The sequence below is a fragment of the Enhydra lutris genome, unplaced genomic scaffold, assembly GCF_002288905.1.
Source record: "Enhydra lutris kenyoni isolate GAN:26980312 unplaced genomic scaffold, ASM228890v2 scaffoldscaffold12, whole genome shotgun sequence".
NCBI classification, from domain to species: Eukaryota; Metazoa; Chordata; class Mammalia; order Carnivora; family Mustelidae; genus Enhydra; species Enhydra lutris.
Window position 1 is genome coordinate 46,609,657 of NW_019154096.1, and position 17,361 is coordinate 46,627,017.

The 17,361-nt window shown below is 38.5% G+C and overlaps 1 protein-coding gene across 5 annotated transcripts in view; it reads left to right on the top strand.

Annotated features, from left to right (window-relative positions):
* Positions 1–17,361, top strand: part of LOC111144972 (exocyst complex component 6) — a 236,414-nt gene that overhangs the window by 216,955 nt on the left and 2,098 nt on the right. For all 5 annotated transcript variants that reach the window (XM_022499608.1, XM_022499612.1, XM_022499609.1 and 2 more), the window contains one exon: positions 17,217–17,329. In XM_022499608.1, coding sequence (XP_022355316.1) covers positions 17,217–17,329 — 113 coding nt within the window. The remainder of the gene's footprint in view (positions 1–17,216; positions 17,330–17,361) is intronic.

Here is a 17,361-nt window from a genome sequence, read left to right on the forward strand (position 1 = left end):
TGCCTTCAGCTCAAGTCATGAACCCAGAATCCTGGGATTGAACCCCACATTGGGCTCCCTGCTCAGCGGAGAGCCTGCTTCTCTCTCTCTCTCTCTCTCTCTCTCTCTCTCTCTCTGCTGCTACCCTTGCTGTGTTCCCTCTCTGTCAAAGAAATAAAATCTTTTTTAAAAAACCCAAAAAACAATAACCTCTTCTTCAAAGTCTTTACTCTCTTAATGTTCTTTTTATGTCTTTTCTGCAGCTTCCTTTTCCTGCCCCCTAAATGTTGGTATCCCTGAGGTTTCTGTCCTAGAACGCTGTTCTGTATACACTCTACCAGAGTGAACTCATCCGCTCTCCATCTGATCTCTGGCACAAATGCTGTATGCCCTAGATATTTATGCAGTTGCTGGGTAGACATTTCCACTGGGATGTGTGTCCCACATCCTATGTGGCCAAAGCTGTCAACACATCATCTTCCCTCATTCTCAAATCAAATCTTTTCATATTCTCTGTTTTGGTTGATGGCATCACTCTGCCATGCCCCCCATTCAATCATCATGGCCTAGGGAATTTTCTCCTTAATATTTCTCAAACCCATCTTCTTCTTTCCAACCTAACTACCTGTCTACTACCTATCCATCCTCCTCTCTCTATCCTAATGACCTATTTGTTTATCCCAGTATATTTCGAGTTTATCACAACAGTCTCTTAATTATTTTTCCTGTCTTTAGTTTTTTTCTCCTCAAATCCGCTCTTCATAGAGCTGCTAGATTTGCCTATCTAAGTGATCAGGCTGACCATGTGAGCTTTCTTGTTTAGAATTTTCCCACAGTTTCTGAACAAGGCATACGTGTCCTTTTATGATCTGGTCCCTGTCCCCTACTCCAGCCCATTTTGTACTACTCCCTTACTGATAAGTTTAGCAACACTAACTAAAGTGGCACTCCCCATAAGCACAACTGTTTCTCATCTTTGTGCCTTTTCTTTTCTTTCGCATTTGCTTAAAATACCACTGCATTTCCCTTGATTAACTCCTTTTTTTTTTTTAAGATTTTTAATTATTTATTTTAGCGGGAGGAGTGGGAGGAGAAGCATTGAGGGAGAAAGAGAGACTCTCAAGCAGACTCCAAGCTGAGTGTGGAGCCTGAAGCGGGGCTCAATCTCACAACCCTGAGACCACGACCTGAGTTGAAACTAAGAGTCAGATATTCAACTGACTGAGCCACCCAGGTACCTCATGATTAACTCCTTTTTAAGACTCAGTTTGGGTACTACCTCAGATGCCTTCTCAGGTTTGCCTCTCACCCCCCAAACAAGATTGGATGCTCTAAAAATAACCTGTACATAACTCCATCAGTGTAATTAGCATCTTAGTTCATAATTAGGCCTTTGTGAGTATCTCTTACATTCTACCAAAGAACTCCTTGAATCCAAAGACTGGGTCATCATCATCTTTTCCTTGCTACTGTCAAATTAAGTGCTCGTCACATGCAAATAAGATCCCTTCATTTTACAAACAGGAAGTTGAGACCCAGAGTTTATCACTCCCTTAAATGATCAATTCATAATGAAAGTAGCTTGATTTAAAAAAAGTGAGTTGAGAGGGAATTTAATAGGGCATAAGATAAATACACTATTGGTGTCATAATAAACAATACTTTTTTCCAAGTGAAATATAATCAGATAAACAAATAATATCCATAGAATATTGATTAGGTGAGACATTGGAGGGGCTTGATTTTTCCCAACCAAGTGGTTCCAGTTTCTAACATTCTGAAGCACTGTCACCACATAGCAGATATTTAAAAATTATTCTGAAAAAGGGGTGCCTGGGTGGCACAGTCAGTTGCGTGTCCAACTCTTGGTTTTGACTCAGGTTATGATCTCAGGGTCCTGAGATTGGCCCAGTGTCAGGCTCTGTGCTCAGTGTGGAGACTGCTTGAGACTCTCTCTCCCTCTCCCTTAGCCCCTCCCCCTGCTCTCTCTTGTGTGCTCTCTCTCTCTCTCTCAAGTGAATGAATAACTCTTTAAAAAAATTGTTTCTGAGAAAAAGAAAAACTGACTCATTTTGTTATAGTATTTGTTGAATATTTCCTTAGAAATCATTGAATACTCTCTTATTACCCCAGAGTCTTATTAAAAATGAAATTCTCAGGCGCCTGGGTGGCTTGGTCATTAGGCATCTGCCTTCTGCTCATGTCATGATCCCAGCGTCTTGGAATCAAGCCTCAGCAGGAAGCCTGCTTCTCCCTCTCCTGCTCCCCCTGCTTGTGTTCCCTTTCTCGATATGTTTCTGTCAAGTAAATAAATAAAATCTTAAAAAAAAAAAAAATAAATTCTTTCTATGGAGCACCTGGCTGGCTCAGTCTGTATGGCATGCAGTTCTTGATCTCAAGGTTGTGAGTTTAAGCCCTAAGTCGGGTGTAGAGATTACTTAAATAAATAAAACTTTTAAAATATTTTATTAATTTGTTTTCAGCCAATCTGTAAATACTTAATACTTACAACTTTCTTACCTGTTTATTACCCCTCTCTTCCTTCTTTGTCACCCTGATTATTAATAAACTTAACCCCCTGAACTGTGTTGAGTGTGCTGGGCCAATTTCTGTTCTATGTATTACAAGGAAGAAACTCCTATGGCTTGAGATTTTTCCTGATGGCATGATGTACAATGTTAATGCAAAGTGTCAATGGAAACAATTATTTTAACAGGATGGCACCACCTATTTTGCTTAGAAATGTCCTAATTTCCTGCTTAGGTTATCTAGAGGTCAGATAGGGATTTCTTTTTGTACTCCCATTATACAGATTCGGATCATGCAAGCATTGTAGGACTTAGATCACAATCTGTTTAATTCCACTGGCTGCATTCACCTTCCCAAGAAGATAAGCCCTCCCCCCTGCTGTTTTTATTTAGTTTCTCTTTATATATTTTAATTCTGTAATCTGTAGTGAAGGTATGACCCTAATAGGTCTTTACCCATAGATGCTTTTTAACTAAGCTTCATCTTAAAGTTGTCTGTTGCCCATTTTGAAGTTCATGTGGATTAGTCAGAAGTTCTTCTGCATTAGTTGGAATGCTGTAGTATTGTCGCTGTTACCTGGTCCTAGAAATCGGGCAAGCATCAGGCCCCAAAGTAAGCCATGGCTACTTGCTATATACTCCTACCATAGTGAATCTGCTTCAGTGTAGTTTGATAACTGTCCTTTTTTTTTTTTTTTTCAAATTTAATTATGCCTTGAGGCTGTTGAAAAACTGAATTTATTTGTTGAACCAAACTAAGCAGCAAGTGTTCTGACATGTTTATTGAGCAAATTATTATACCTGACAAAAGGCAATTACATATACAATCAGATTTAGAAGTAACTGGATAATTAAAGGTTAATAAATTGTCTAGCATATAAGAAGTGCCTTTAGATTCTGGAGAAGTAAACTGAATACATACCTTTTCAAATTGTTTGAATAAAGATTACAAAATCTTTATTTTTAAGATTTGAAAGAAAGAGATGAATGAGGATACAAGCCACCTTAAATACAAATACTCACTGAGATAGTGTAATATTTTTTGTCTTAATTGCAGACTGCAGGGATTCTTATTTTCTGCATATCCATCATGCTAAATACAGTAGTCTAGTACTACCATAGAAACTATCCTCCTTTTCCTCCTGTAGTGGTTGGGATTTAATGGTCTTGGTTTGTTTTATTTCTCTAAATGGCCTGAGTTCCATTTTAAAGACGAGAATGATAAGATGACTCTAGGAACTGAAGTATCTGGTTTTAATTTTAGTTTAGTTCTGTTTTTTTTTTTTTTTTTTTTTCAAAACAAATTATAACTTGCCATTATAACTAATGGCAAATTGTGTCTCTCTCTTTCTGTCAAATAAATAAGTAAAATCTTAAAAAAAAAAAAACTATTGGCAAATTATAAATACTATATGTTACTTGACTTACTAAAATTTTAGAATGAGGCATATGTGACTGATTTTGTTGAAGACTAAATTAATCCATCTGTTAGATTCTCCAAGCTTTCATTTGCCTTATTTTATTTTTTTTTAAGATTTTATTTATTTATCAGCTAGAGATCACAAATAGGCAGAGAGGCAGGCAAGGGGGTGGGAAGCAGGCTCCTTGCTGAGCAGAGAGCCTGATGAGGGGCTCGATCCCAGGACCCTGGGATCATAACCTGAGCAGAAGGCAGAGGCTTTAACCCACTGAACCACCCAGGCGCCCCTCATTTGCCTCATTTTAAATCATAGCTGTGAGGAGGAGGGGAGAGAAACATCCACTTAGAGTCACAAACTTTTAAAAAGTGGTTATTCCCTCCCTCTTTCTCTTCTTATCAATTAAAGTGCATTTAAAAGAGTACACAGTGGAGCTCCAGCCTAGTCTAGCTCCCTTCATTCAAGCAAGTACTATATCCTGGAGTATAGACATATTGGCATATAATTATTCTTTGCTGGCTAATCCATATTGTCTTCCTTCATTGTTCTAGGTCTTCACAGTCAATTTATATAAGCAGATCTTATTTCTCCATTGCTTTGATAAAGCAAAATGACTTACAGAGAGAATCAAAAGTCTAGTGAACACCTCTCATGAGATTCATGGTTTGATTTTCTGAGTATTGGAAGTAAGAGCTTTATTGGTGAAGTAATTACATAAACCACTTGTTACGTAAGTGTGGCAGATGATGTAATGAATCTGGGCAGAAAATTGAATGTATGACCTGGGAATGTTTATTTAACATGTTTGATGGTGGCATCACTGGTTTACAAAAGGTAATCTCAGGAGCAGAACTGTGGTTGAGAAATATTTTTAGTGTATTCTATAGCACAAATTAATCAGTCAATAAATAGACTAGCTATCAGAATAATTATAAGGTGTTACTAAAAATTCAGAGATTTTCTTTTAAAGATTTTATTTATTTATTTGACAGAGATCGTAAGTAGCAGAGAGGCAGGCAGAGAGAGAAGGGGAAGCAGGCTCCCTGCTAAGCAGAGAGCCCAATGCGGGGCTTGATCTCAGGACCCTGAGATCATGACCTGAGCTGAAGGCAGGGGCTTAACCCACTGAGCCACCCAGGTGCCCCCAGAGATGTTTTAATTATTAATAGTTCACATTAAAGTAAATAACATAGCTAATTATTAGTATATAAGATGTGAGTTCAGCACAGACTTACAAAATTCTGTGTCACAAGGTAACATATACATTTCATCTTAACATATATTTACTTGGTGTCTAGTATATACCAGGTACTGGGCCAAATGTGAGGATACAGATAAAAGCAACACAAATTGCCAGCTTTGAGGTACTTACAAAGTTTATTATTAGGAGGAAGTAAAGGCACTTCAACTGTTGGGATATTGGAAAGAGACTGGGCTGAAATAGCCATGAATCACCCAGACTACAAAAGGAATTGTTATGTAATTCCTTAATGGGTGGACAGACACATCAATATGCTGTGAAAAATCCTGTGATAGAGATGTGGCAGGTGCTCTGAGGACATGAAAAGAATAGAAAACCCATCCCAAGCCCTGGGGGGTTTCTTGAGAGAGGGAGAATTTAAATTTTAAGAAATTTAAATTTTATGGAATAAATAAGAGTTACATGGATGATGAAGGAGGGGAAGGGGACTCCACAGAGGGGAAAAGAAAATGAGCAATCTCCTGGGGGTCATCATGGTTTTTAAGAGAATTCCTTGTTTAGGAGCTTAAATTATAAGGCAGGAGAAGCAGCCAAAAGAATGACCTTGTTGGGGCCAAGGGTTGGCCACCCCAAGATGGACCACATTGGCATGAACATTTTTTTGGATTAAAAGCAATCAAAACCCAGCAGATAGAGGTAACGCTCCTTACCTCCCCCACAACTGTCTGCTTTTACCAGGAAGAGAGCTAGTAATGGAGACTCCCTTTTACGTAAGAAACTTCTCTGCATAATAGGGCAACCTTTGTTTTCCAAACATCTCCTTATACTTTCCTGATAATGGTCCTTCTTCCCTTCGTATTCTCAGACCTTACTGCTGTCTCTAGCTCATATAAGCTTCATGTTGCCTCATTGTCTATGGAATTTCCATGTCTGTGTAGATTCTCCATAGGTAAGCTATTAAATTTAATTTTCTCCACTTAATCTGTCTCATTGCAATTTGATTCTTAGTCCAGTTAGGAAAACATTGAAGGGCAGAGTAAATTCTTTATCCCCAACAACCTGAATTAGGGGCAAGATTGCTTTGCATTTCATGGTAAAGAACTTGATCTTTATCTTGAAGAAGTTGGGACGCCATTGACTGTTTTAAGTAAGTGAGTGGTGTGATCGCATTTGTATTTTAGCTGGATCTCTCTAGCAGCGGTGTGAAGACTGATGGATCTGGGGTGTTAGAAGGCAGAGGCAGAGGAGGATAGGTGACACAAAAGGCCCTAGGGTAGAGGTTGTGATATCTGACCTGGGATTATAGTAGTAGTAGGGGTGGAAAGTATGAAGCAAGTGAATTCAAGAAATATTTAGGAGGTTAAATTGGCAAAATTTGGCAATAAGTTAGATGCCAGAGCTGTGAAAGAGAGGAGTCAAAACAGACTGAATGATGGGGTGCCTGGATGGCTCAGTTTGTTGAACATGCAATTCTTGATCTCAGTTCAGGTCTTGATTTCAGGTCAAGCCCTAGGTTGGGCTCCATACTGGACATGGAGCCTGCTTGAAAACTAACAGACAAACAGGGCACCTGCCGATCTCAACCAAAACAGACTGAATGCAGATTTCTGGTTTGGGTAATTAGGTAAATGCTGTTGTTCAATATGTAAGCCACATTTTAATCAGGAAGCTGAATTAGGTATTCTCATGACTGAAGAAAAACAAGCCAAGTACATATGTAAAGGTATTATAAAAATCAAAATCATACTCAACTATTTGAGGTAAATGTACCTGAGGAAACTACCTGAAATTTTCTTTCCTGTTTTGGATAATTATAGGAATTTTGCTTTTCAGAAATAGAGGCTAGAGAAATTCTTGTTAATAATTTCATTAACAGGGGCGCCTGGGTGGCTCAGTGGGTTAAAGCCTCTGCCTTCAGCTTGGGTCATGATCTCAGGAACCTGGGATCGAGCCCCGCATCGGGCTCTCTGCTCAGCAGGGAGCCTGCTTCCCCCTCTCTCTCTGCCTGCCTCTCTGCCTACTTGTGATCTCTGTCTGTCAAATAAATAAATAAAATCTTTAAAAAATAATAATAATTTCATTAACATCTTTCAGTATTTATAAAGAACTTTTAGGAAACTTTACTTAAATATCTATTGTTATTTGGGTTTAAATATATAATAATTTAAAACCCTGTTGACAAAGAATTACTTTAAAACTCAACCATATAAAATGTTAATTTCTTATATTACTAAATGGAGAGTCAAAAGAGCCTTTTTTTTTTTTTTTAAAGATTTTATTTATTTGACAGATATCACAAGTAGGCAGAAAGGCAGGCGGCGGGGGGTGGGTACGGGGAGCCAGTGGACAGGCTCCCCACTGAGTGGGGAGCCCAAAGTGGGGCCTGATCCCAGTACCCTGGGATCATGACCTGAGCCAAAGGCAGAGGCTTAACCCACTAAGCCACCTAGGCGCCCCGAAAGAGCCTCTTAATTAAAAGTTTATGTGGGACACCTGGGTGGCTCAGTGGGTTAAGCCTCTGCCTTTGACTCAGTTCATGATCTCAGGGTCCTGGGATTGAGCCCCGCATCAGGCTCCCTGTCTGTCAAATAAATAAATAAAATCTCAAAAAAAAAAAAAGTTTATGTAACAAATTCTACTGCCAACTATATACTCAAGAAAAATAAAAACATATATCCACACAAAAACTTGTACATGAATGTTCACAGCAGTGTCATTCATAATAGCTGAAAAATGGAAATAATCCAAATGTACATTAATTGTGGAATGGATGAACAAATGTGTCATATCCATACAATAGAATATTATTTGGCCATAAAAAGGAGTGAAGTACTGACACATGCTACAACATGGACGACCCTTGAAAACATCATGCTAATTGACAGAAACTTGTTATAAAAGACCACAGGTTATATGACTCCTGTTGGTAGAGTGACTGCTAATGGTATGGGGTGATAAAAATGTTCTAAAGTTGTTTAAGATAGTTGCGCAACACCATGAATATACTCAAAACCATTGATTTGTACACTTTAAATGGATGAATAGTATGTGAAATACATCTCAAAACTGTCCTAAAAATTTTTATTAAAGTAACAGAACAAGAAATAGCAGTTTAATTATATTAAAGTTATAAAAGCAAAAATAGAGAACAGTTGTAATAGCTTTCAAAAATCGGAAGGCTGTATAAGTAAGGTAAACTGTCATATGTGATAGCTGTAAGCTGATAAATCAAAAAAAAAAAAAGAAAAGTAAGTGTATTTAGAGACACTGAACTACACAGAAGGAGTTAATGTGATTGCTTCAAAGAATGGGAAGGGTGGGGCAGGGGACTGTTGGTTTTTATGATAGGCTCTATATGATTGTTAACCATGTATTACTTGGTAAAATTAATTTTAATAAAGAAATTAACCCCATAAATCATATATATGTATGTATTTGTATGCCATTTTAGCCGCAGTAGTGACCAAAAAATTAAAGATAAAGCAATGTGAGCATGTATAAATCTGATTATGTAAATTCCATTTTTGGCCTCTTTTTCCAAATTCCGAACTCATCCAATCTAGGAGTACTATATAGCTTACCATCAAAAATACCTTGAGAACATTCTACTTCTGCTGTGTGCAGTTCACCCTAGTGAAGTGACCTAAAGAGATCGATGCCTTTAAACAGTCTCTAGAAAGTGCTCTACCCAGAGTTTGCTCCTGGTCCTGCGTAGGTGGGAGTGGAAAGGCTGGCTGAGAACAGGTGTGGCAAATGGGACATTTGAAGAGACTAGGCATGGGTTAAGGGTCAGGTGTATCAGAGAGCTTGAGGCAGCTCGATGGCAATTAACACCTGAGGGCAAAAAGTGAGATGAGTGGAGGCGCAGTACTGCTTCTTTACAGTTTTTGGCTAGGCCCTTTCTGGCTGCTACTTAAACTTCTCTTCTGTGCTTCATGTGGAGTTTTTCATATGTGGTGTTTTGAGATAGTTGGAAAGGTAGTAAAGCCAAGAGCTTTAAAAATCATACTGAGCTCGTCATTTGATTTCAACATCTACTTAGAAAAAGGACTCATATTTTCTCCCATTGGGACTAATTTAGTAAGACCCATTTTTCTTGAATCTCTAGTGCCTAAATGCTCATATTTCTTTGGTAAAGCTGTATTATGGTTTAGGATTTTTGTTGCTCTTTAAATCTCTGATGCCCTCTAGGAACCCTTTCATAGGCTTTGTGTTTTGGAGGGAGAGGAAAAATGATCTGCTTTACTTTTGGAATCTGCAAAGGAACTCTGAGGTCCCAGGTGGATTTGGTGTTTGGAAAAGGGAATTTGGGGGACTAAGGTTGACCCTGAGCCCCCAGGTCACTGTTCACATTTACAAAAGCAAACCTGGTATCCCCAATTGCTTTTCTCTTGAGGTTGGCTTAGCTTTATTTATCTTCTGTCTTGGGTCACTGCCCCTGAGGTGCTTCAAAAGCAAAACCCAAAAGACTCAAAACAAAGAAAGCTAAACCAGATTCAAGGAAAAAATGACCTGGCACTCTGGGTTCACTTTTACAAAGGCAAAAAGTCACTTCAAGAGTTCCATAGAATGGTTTTAAGTCGGCCTAGATTCATTGTGTCATTTGCACAAAGTGATCTCAACAGGTCCGAGACCCCAAAGTTTCTTGGGTGGAGACTAGGAGTGAGACTTAGGATGAGAAACTGTCAGCAAGCCAGATGCGTTGACACAAACGAATTCTTCAGTGATTCTGAAACCATTCAACTATTTTGAGCATATAAATGGGACCACCCATGCAACCATATCTTTCCTTAAGCTAAATCTTTTTGTTTGCTGGACACACACAGGGAATGCTGAGGAAGTGAAACTTACAACTCACAGATATTGGCATAAGTCCACTTTATGTTATCAGATTAGTTATAAAGGGTATCTTTGAATCCTTGGTGAAAAAAGAAGTTAGGATACTAATTTTAGATAATCTTATAAATCATGATGAGATAGAACTGAGGCATCTTATTTTGCTCTTCATTTTTGTATGATCCATACTTTGCTTACTTCCCAAAAGGATTTAAGGTAGAATTATTTTACTTGACTATTGGAACAAACTCTTTTATAGACCTTAATACCAATTTTCATTATAATATGCCTGACTTTATCCTTTAATAAGTAATTGTAAAATTGCTTTTGAATAATCTAGGGAAGTTTTTTTTTTTTTGTTCTTGTTTGATCTACATCTTTGAATATCAGGTATATATGTTAATAAAACACCTGTTGAGACTGTGTCTTACTATTTATTTACAAGACTGAGAGAGATTTTGTGTAATTAATAGCAAATGTATTATTTGTGTACTGCCATCTGAAAGGGAGCAAAGCTCAAGGAAGAGAAGTGAGGTTTTCCATAACTTGGGCTTTAATAGTAAAGATATAGTGCATCCTGTGAAACCTGACTAAATGTGAGAGATAGATCCCAAGGCTATAACTGTGTGCAAGTGAAGGTGAGTGTCAGTGGTTTTTTCTGGCACTACTCCAGTTTCCTCCTCCCTTTCTATCACACTCTGGCTCCAGAGCAGGCATGTTCTTTTTCAACTATTCCAAAGATCAGGGATCATGCTTTTTGGTCAAAGCAGGCATGGGTAGCAGCCTATATAATGGGCTCTTTGCATCACTGTGGCCTGGCATAAGGTTAGGTAGGACCCAAGAATAATGTCCTAGTTTTGTGTTACATCTTTTACTTCAGTAGAACTGTACTTTAACTCACTACCACCACTCCGCCCCCGTGGCTGTTTCTGAATTTTATGCCCCCTGTAACTTCCCTCCCTCCTCCATTCAGTATCTCCTATCTTCCAGTTGCCCCTTTGCCCCATACGGGCTTCTCTTCTTCTCCAGTGCAGCCCCTCCTCCTCGCAGGATTCCTTCTCTGGCAGTCCCTCCATCCTTCACTCTCTCGTTCCATCTACCCTTCAATTATTCTTCAAGCAATAAGAAATAAAGCTTCTGTTGATAATCCCCCCCACCACAAAAGAACTGTCATTTAAAATGTGAAAAAATGGGATTACATCAAACTGAAAAGCTTTTTTTTTTTTAAGATTTTATTTATTTATTTGACAGAGACCGTGAGAGAGGGAACACAAGCAGGGAGAGCCGGAGAGGGAGAAGCAGGCTTCCTGCCTAGCAGAAAGCCAGGGCCCTGGGATCATGACCTGAGCTGAAGGCAGACTGAGCCACCCAGGCGCCCCTCAAACTGAAAAGCTTTTGCATAGCAAAGGACACCATCAACAAAACAAAAAGGCAACCTACCTAATGGGTGAAGATACTTGCAAATCATAGATTTGATAAAGGATTAATATCCAGAATATATGAAAAACTTACACAATTGAATATCAGACACCCCCTAAACAGTCTAGTTAAAAAATGGGCAAAAGACTTGAATAGACATTTTTCCAAAGAAGATACATAGACAGCCAACAGGCACATGAAAAAATGCTAAACTTCACTAATTGTCAGGAAAGCACAAATCAAAATTACAATGAGATATCACCTCACACCTATGAGAATGGCTGTTCTCAAAAAGACAAAGAAATAACAAGGGTTGGCAAGGATGTGGAGAAAAGGAAACCCTTGTGCGCTGCTTGTAGGAATGTAAATTGGTACAGCCACCATGGACAGCAGTGTGGAGGTTCCTCAAAAAAAAATAGAACTGCCGTAAGATCCAGCAATTCCAGGGCATCTGGGTGACTCAGTCAGTTGAGCATCTGACTTTCGAGTTTGGCTCAGGTAATGATCTTGGGGCGGTGAGATTGAGCCCCACCATCAGGCCCCGTGCTGGGTGTGGATTCGGCAGTTCCACTTATGGTTATTTATCCAAAGGAAATGAAATCACCAATTTGAAGAGATATACGCACCCAATACGTTCGTCGTGGCATAACTTAAAGTTGCCAAGAGGTGAAAGCAACCAAAGTGACCATCGGTAGATAAATGGACACAGAAGCTCTAGGATATATATATGCAACAAAGTATTGCTCAGCCATAAAAACGAATGAAATCTTTCCGTTCATGATAACATGAGTGGACCTAGAGGATATTATGCTAAATGAAGTAAGTCAGAGAAAGACAAATACTGTATGATTTCACTTTGTATGTGGAATCTAAAAAACAAAACAAATGAGCAAACAAAACAGAAATAGATTCTTAGGTACAGGAGACAAACTATTGGTTACCAGAGTGGGAGTGATTTCGGAGTGGGTGAAATAAGTAGAAGGGATTAACAGGTACAAACTTCCAGTTGTAAAATAAATAAGTCATGGGGATGTAATGTACAGCATATGATACATAGTAATATGGTAATAACTTTGTATGGTGATGTATGGTAACTAAACTTACCTCGGGGATCATTTTGTGATGTATAAAAATATCAAATCACACGTATACATCATGTATACAGGATAGGGAGCCTGGGTGGCTCAGTGTTAAGCGTCTGCCTTCGGCTCTGGTCATGATCCCAGGGTCCTGGGATGGAGGCTGTCTGCTCAGTCGGAAGCCTGCTTCTCCCTCTCCCGCTCCCCCTGCTTGTGTTCCCTCTCTCTGTGTGTCTCTGGCAAATAAATAAAATCTTAAAAAAAAAAAAAAAAAAGGAAACCCATAGGATATTGTATGGCGATAACACTTTAATTTAAAAAAGTGGAACGAAGGGAATGCCTGGGTGGCTCAGTTGGTTGGACGAGTGCCTTCGGCTCAGGTCATGATCCTGGAGTCCTGGGATCGAGCCCCGCATTGGGCTCCCAGCTCCATCTGCTTCTCCCTCTGACCTTCTCCTAGCTCATGCATTCTCTCACTGTCTCTCTCTCAAATAAATAAATAAAATCTTAAAAATAAATAAAAAATTAAAAAGTTGTACAGGACCTTATAATAATTACAGACGAGGGACACTGATAGACCATTCAGAAATGTTAGTTAAAGATCATTTAATTCTTACTAACATTAGATGCAAATCTTTATCATGATGGAATCTATTTTCTTTACCAGTGCCCCAGGGAAGGAGCCTGGGAGGAAGTCAGTTGACTGCATTCACTTTCCCTAGTTTGCCCACGGGCCACATTGGCCTTTTTCAAAGAGCTGTGAGCACAAGCCAAAGAAGTCTGTAGGGTGCTCATTTTTTTTTTTTTTTTTTGAGATTTTATTTATTTGTTTTACAGAGATCACAAGTAGGCAGAGAGGCAGGCTGAGAGAGAGGGGGAAGCAGGCTTCCTGCTGAGCAAAGAGCCCAATGTGGGGTTCGATCCTAGGACCCTGGGATCATGACCCGAGTGGAAGGCAGAGGCTTGAGGCCTGAGCCACCCAGGCGCCCCAGGTGCTCATTTTTTTATACTCTGAAGAGCCTAGGGAAAAGCCCCTGGTAAACTTGGGATGGTTGTCATCAATCAGTAAGTTATTTCTTGAATGTCTACTGAGTGGTTACACTCTGCTGGACACACTTTATGCGTTTGCCTGCCTAGCTTTATGAAGTTTATTTCTATTTTCTTACCAAATACAGTATTATGCATTTGAAAAATCGTACACACATGGAAATGAGAAATCAGAATAGGAGAGCAGTATGCTTCCTGGCCCAGTATTTCCTCTGCACCTGTATCCATGCATCCTTTGGGGCACAGACAACAGAAATGGTGCTCGCGTTTACAGCCACTGGGTTCGTGGGCTGAGAATAATGGGCAAGCAGTCACTGGCTCCTATAGAAATCAGCAACTTCTGTCTTTTTTTTTTTTTTTAAATATTTTAATTATTTATTTGACAGAGATCACAAGTAGGCAGGGAGAGAGGAGGAAGCAGGTTCCCTGCTGAACAGAGAGCCCGATGCAGGGCTCCATCCCAGGACTCTGGGATCATGACCTGAGCCGAAGGCAGAGGCTTTAGCCCACTGAGCCACCGAGGTGCCCGTAGCTTCTGTCTTAATATTAAATTGATTGTAGCAGGGTGCCCGGGTGGCTCAGTCAGTTAAGTGTCTGCCTTCCACTCAGGTCATGATCTCAGGGTCCTGAGATTGAGCCTCATCAGGCTCCCTGCTCAGCGGGGAGCCAGCCGGCTTGTCTTTCCCTCTGCTCCTCCTTCCTGCTTGTGGTCTCTCTTTCTCTCTCAAATAAATAAATAAAATCTTTAAAAATAAATAAAATAAATTGATTGTATCTTCCCTGTATGTTAACCAACTGGAACTTAAATAAAAACTTGAATCTGAAAAAAACTTGAATTTAAAAAACAAATTTATCACAGCATCCTCATGTATCACTGTAGTTTAGATTACTAGGGTTGTGTGAATAGTTTTTTTTTTCCTTTATACTTTCTTCAGGTCAACATCAAAACATTACTTGTTTCCATGTTAACTGTTGCCTCTCCACTTTCCCCGCTTAAAATGTAAACTCTTGAAGCATAGGACTGTTGTCTCATTCAGTACTATATCTCTGGCCTGGCACAGTAGCCAGCACGCTATAGGTGGGCAGTCAATGTTTGTTGAAGGAATAAATGAATCTTACCTAGATTGTTGGCCTTTTTTCCACATTGGCAATGAGTTCCTTAACCATGAATGTGCAGCCCTAGATATCTACAAGTTAATAATGCACAATGTATATTTCTATAAAATATTAGTGTAAATTTAAAAGCATGTAGATTAGACTTGTCTGCATGTAGGCAGGTAGGTTAAATTTTATGGTTCCTGTAATTTCTAGTGATAAGAGATTTGCATATGAGTATCTGACCGCATTTGAAAATTGTAAGCATAATATTTCTTTATCTAGGCGTCTGTTTTTGTGCTGTTTGGCAGAGGAACCAGTTCTGTATTTACTGTTGGAGTTGGTGTAGGTTTTAAATTCATTAAATGGACTCCTCCTTTCCCACCTGGGGGTAGATCAGCCCAAGAGGAAAAAGAGACTTATTTTAAGGCCCCTTCCTCTTCCAAATCCCAAAGGTCATGTTGCTAATGCCTTTTAGAAAGAAAGTGAGATTACAGCCAGCCTATTAGGTGGTTACTTTCTGCTGACTGTGCGCATGCCCACGCATACTTGTACAAACACACACTTACACCTAAAAGAAGAATCTTTCAAAATGAGGCTTTTGTTAACAACTGTGTGACGAGCATTTATTATTGAAATTTATTTTAATGTATAAATATGTAAACCTTATCTCTAACTCTAGAGTTATACTTGGCCATTGTAGAATATTAGGTAAATGAAGAATTCAGTAACAGTTACCCATAACCCCACCACACAAATAACAACCATTCTTAACATTCTCGAAAATTTTCTTCCATTCTTTTTTGATGTGTGTTTATGTAATTTTAGTAGGGACATTTATCACAAGCATCTTACCAAGATACTTAAAATTTTGTGTAAATATCAACTCTAGTAACTACATAATACTCATCTTACAGATAGATATACCTCACCACTTAACCATTCTCTCAGTACTGAGATTTGGGCTGTTTTCAGGTTTTATTTTCCCCCTCAAACTAACGGTTTTGTGATAAAACAGTTAACATTTTTGAGGTTAAGATCATTATTCTCTATCTTTATTATTGTTTCCTGAGGTTGAGTCCTAGAACTATGATTACTGAGTCAAAGGGAATGGCTGTTTTATAGGGTTCTTAAACATGTATTATAAAATCACATTCTGGAGATATTATGCCAAAATTCATTTTCACCGTCAGTGTGTGTGAAAGTTAACTTTTCCCTCTTTGTGAAAGTTGCTTGTTGCTAAGTAACAGTCGAGAATTACACAGAAGTTTAAATAAATTTAAACTTTAACTTTTCTTTTCCAGGCAGTATATTCTTTTAGCATTGTTTCAGTGTAGCTTTTGTACCAATATCTTAACTTTTGATACAGCCTAGAATATTGTCCAAAAGAAAATAGAGTGGCTTTTAATATTAGTAGTTACTATTTTCATTATGGAATTTCACCCTTTGATGGGAACATCTCTACTAAGTTGTATATTGGATGGGAAAAGAGTCAGACAAGTCCATTACCGTCCTAAAGAAGTAGTTTTTTGTAACCTCTCTTTAGGTTTTAATTACCCCCAGAAGTTTTATCCCTCCCAGAGTCCCTGGGTTGGCTCACATATCCTAGGAGTAAATACAAATGCTTCCTTCAATTGAAAGCAAAACCAATACACCCTGTACTTATAATGTGAATTAAAACAAGAAGAAAGAAAAGAAAAGAAAAAAAAAAGAAGAAAGAATAATATAAAAACTGAAGGAAGGTAGTAAGTAAAGTATTTAGCTTTCTGAAACAATTCAAACAGGGATAGGAAGTTGGTTTTAAATGGCTTAAAGGAGATTAGGGTTTTAAAGTTGGATAAGGAGTTTGGTGCTTTGGTTTAGGCATGGCATTGCTTTTAAAAGATTACTTCCATATTTGACAACAATTCTAACTGGAGATTATAGAGCAAATAGTCAATTTTAAAACACTACGGAATACAAGAGGGCTTCTTTTTGTTGTTGTTTGTTTATACAGAATGATTGCCTAGAGTTAACAGGCTGAGTCCTGAAGCCCTCATTTCATAATACTGCTGAGGATCTATCACCAGGGGGAATCCAGCAGAAGTTGTTTAATGCACTTAATTGAGATTATCTGAGCTTTTGGTTTAAATTACTTTGGGAAAAGTCTAGGTACAAACGGCTTCTTTGAAAGGTAAACATACTTAACCTCTAAGAGAAAAGGTTCAATTTAAGTTCCTTGAAATTTTTCAAACAGGTAGTAGCACCAACCCTTATTAATTAAATTGGAATATGGGCTGCATACTGTGTAAAGATGAAATCTCTATACATCAGGTACAAGTGTTACTATAATTCTATTAATAGTGTTTTCATTATTTTATAATTGTTTGAGAATGCAGTCAGGTATTGTATTAGAAAAGCAACCCCTGACAATTTTAGCTATTTCAAAAGTATAAAGATACATGTGCTGTTTTGGTTATAAAGTATAGTTAGTGATGAAGTTTTAAAATGAATTCCTAATTCTGTTCCATCTAAGAAGCAGGTCATATTAAAGTGGATCAAGAGTGGCCTATACTGCATGTATTAGCTATGGGTAAATAGTCCAAAGTTTAACATTTTGCCCTATCTTCCTCAGCTCCTTGACCTGTTTATGGTTTGGGATTGGTCTACTTATCTAGCTGATTACGGACAGCCAGCTTCTAAGTACCTTCGGGTGAATCCAAACACAGCTCTGACTCTTTTGGAGAAGTGAGTATATTCTGAAGACTTTTTTGCATAAC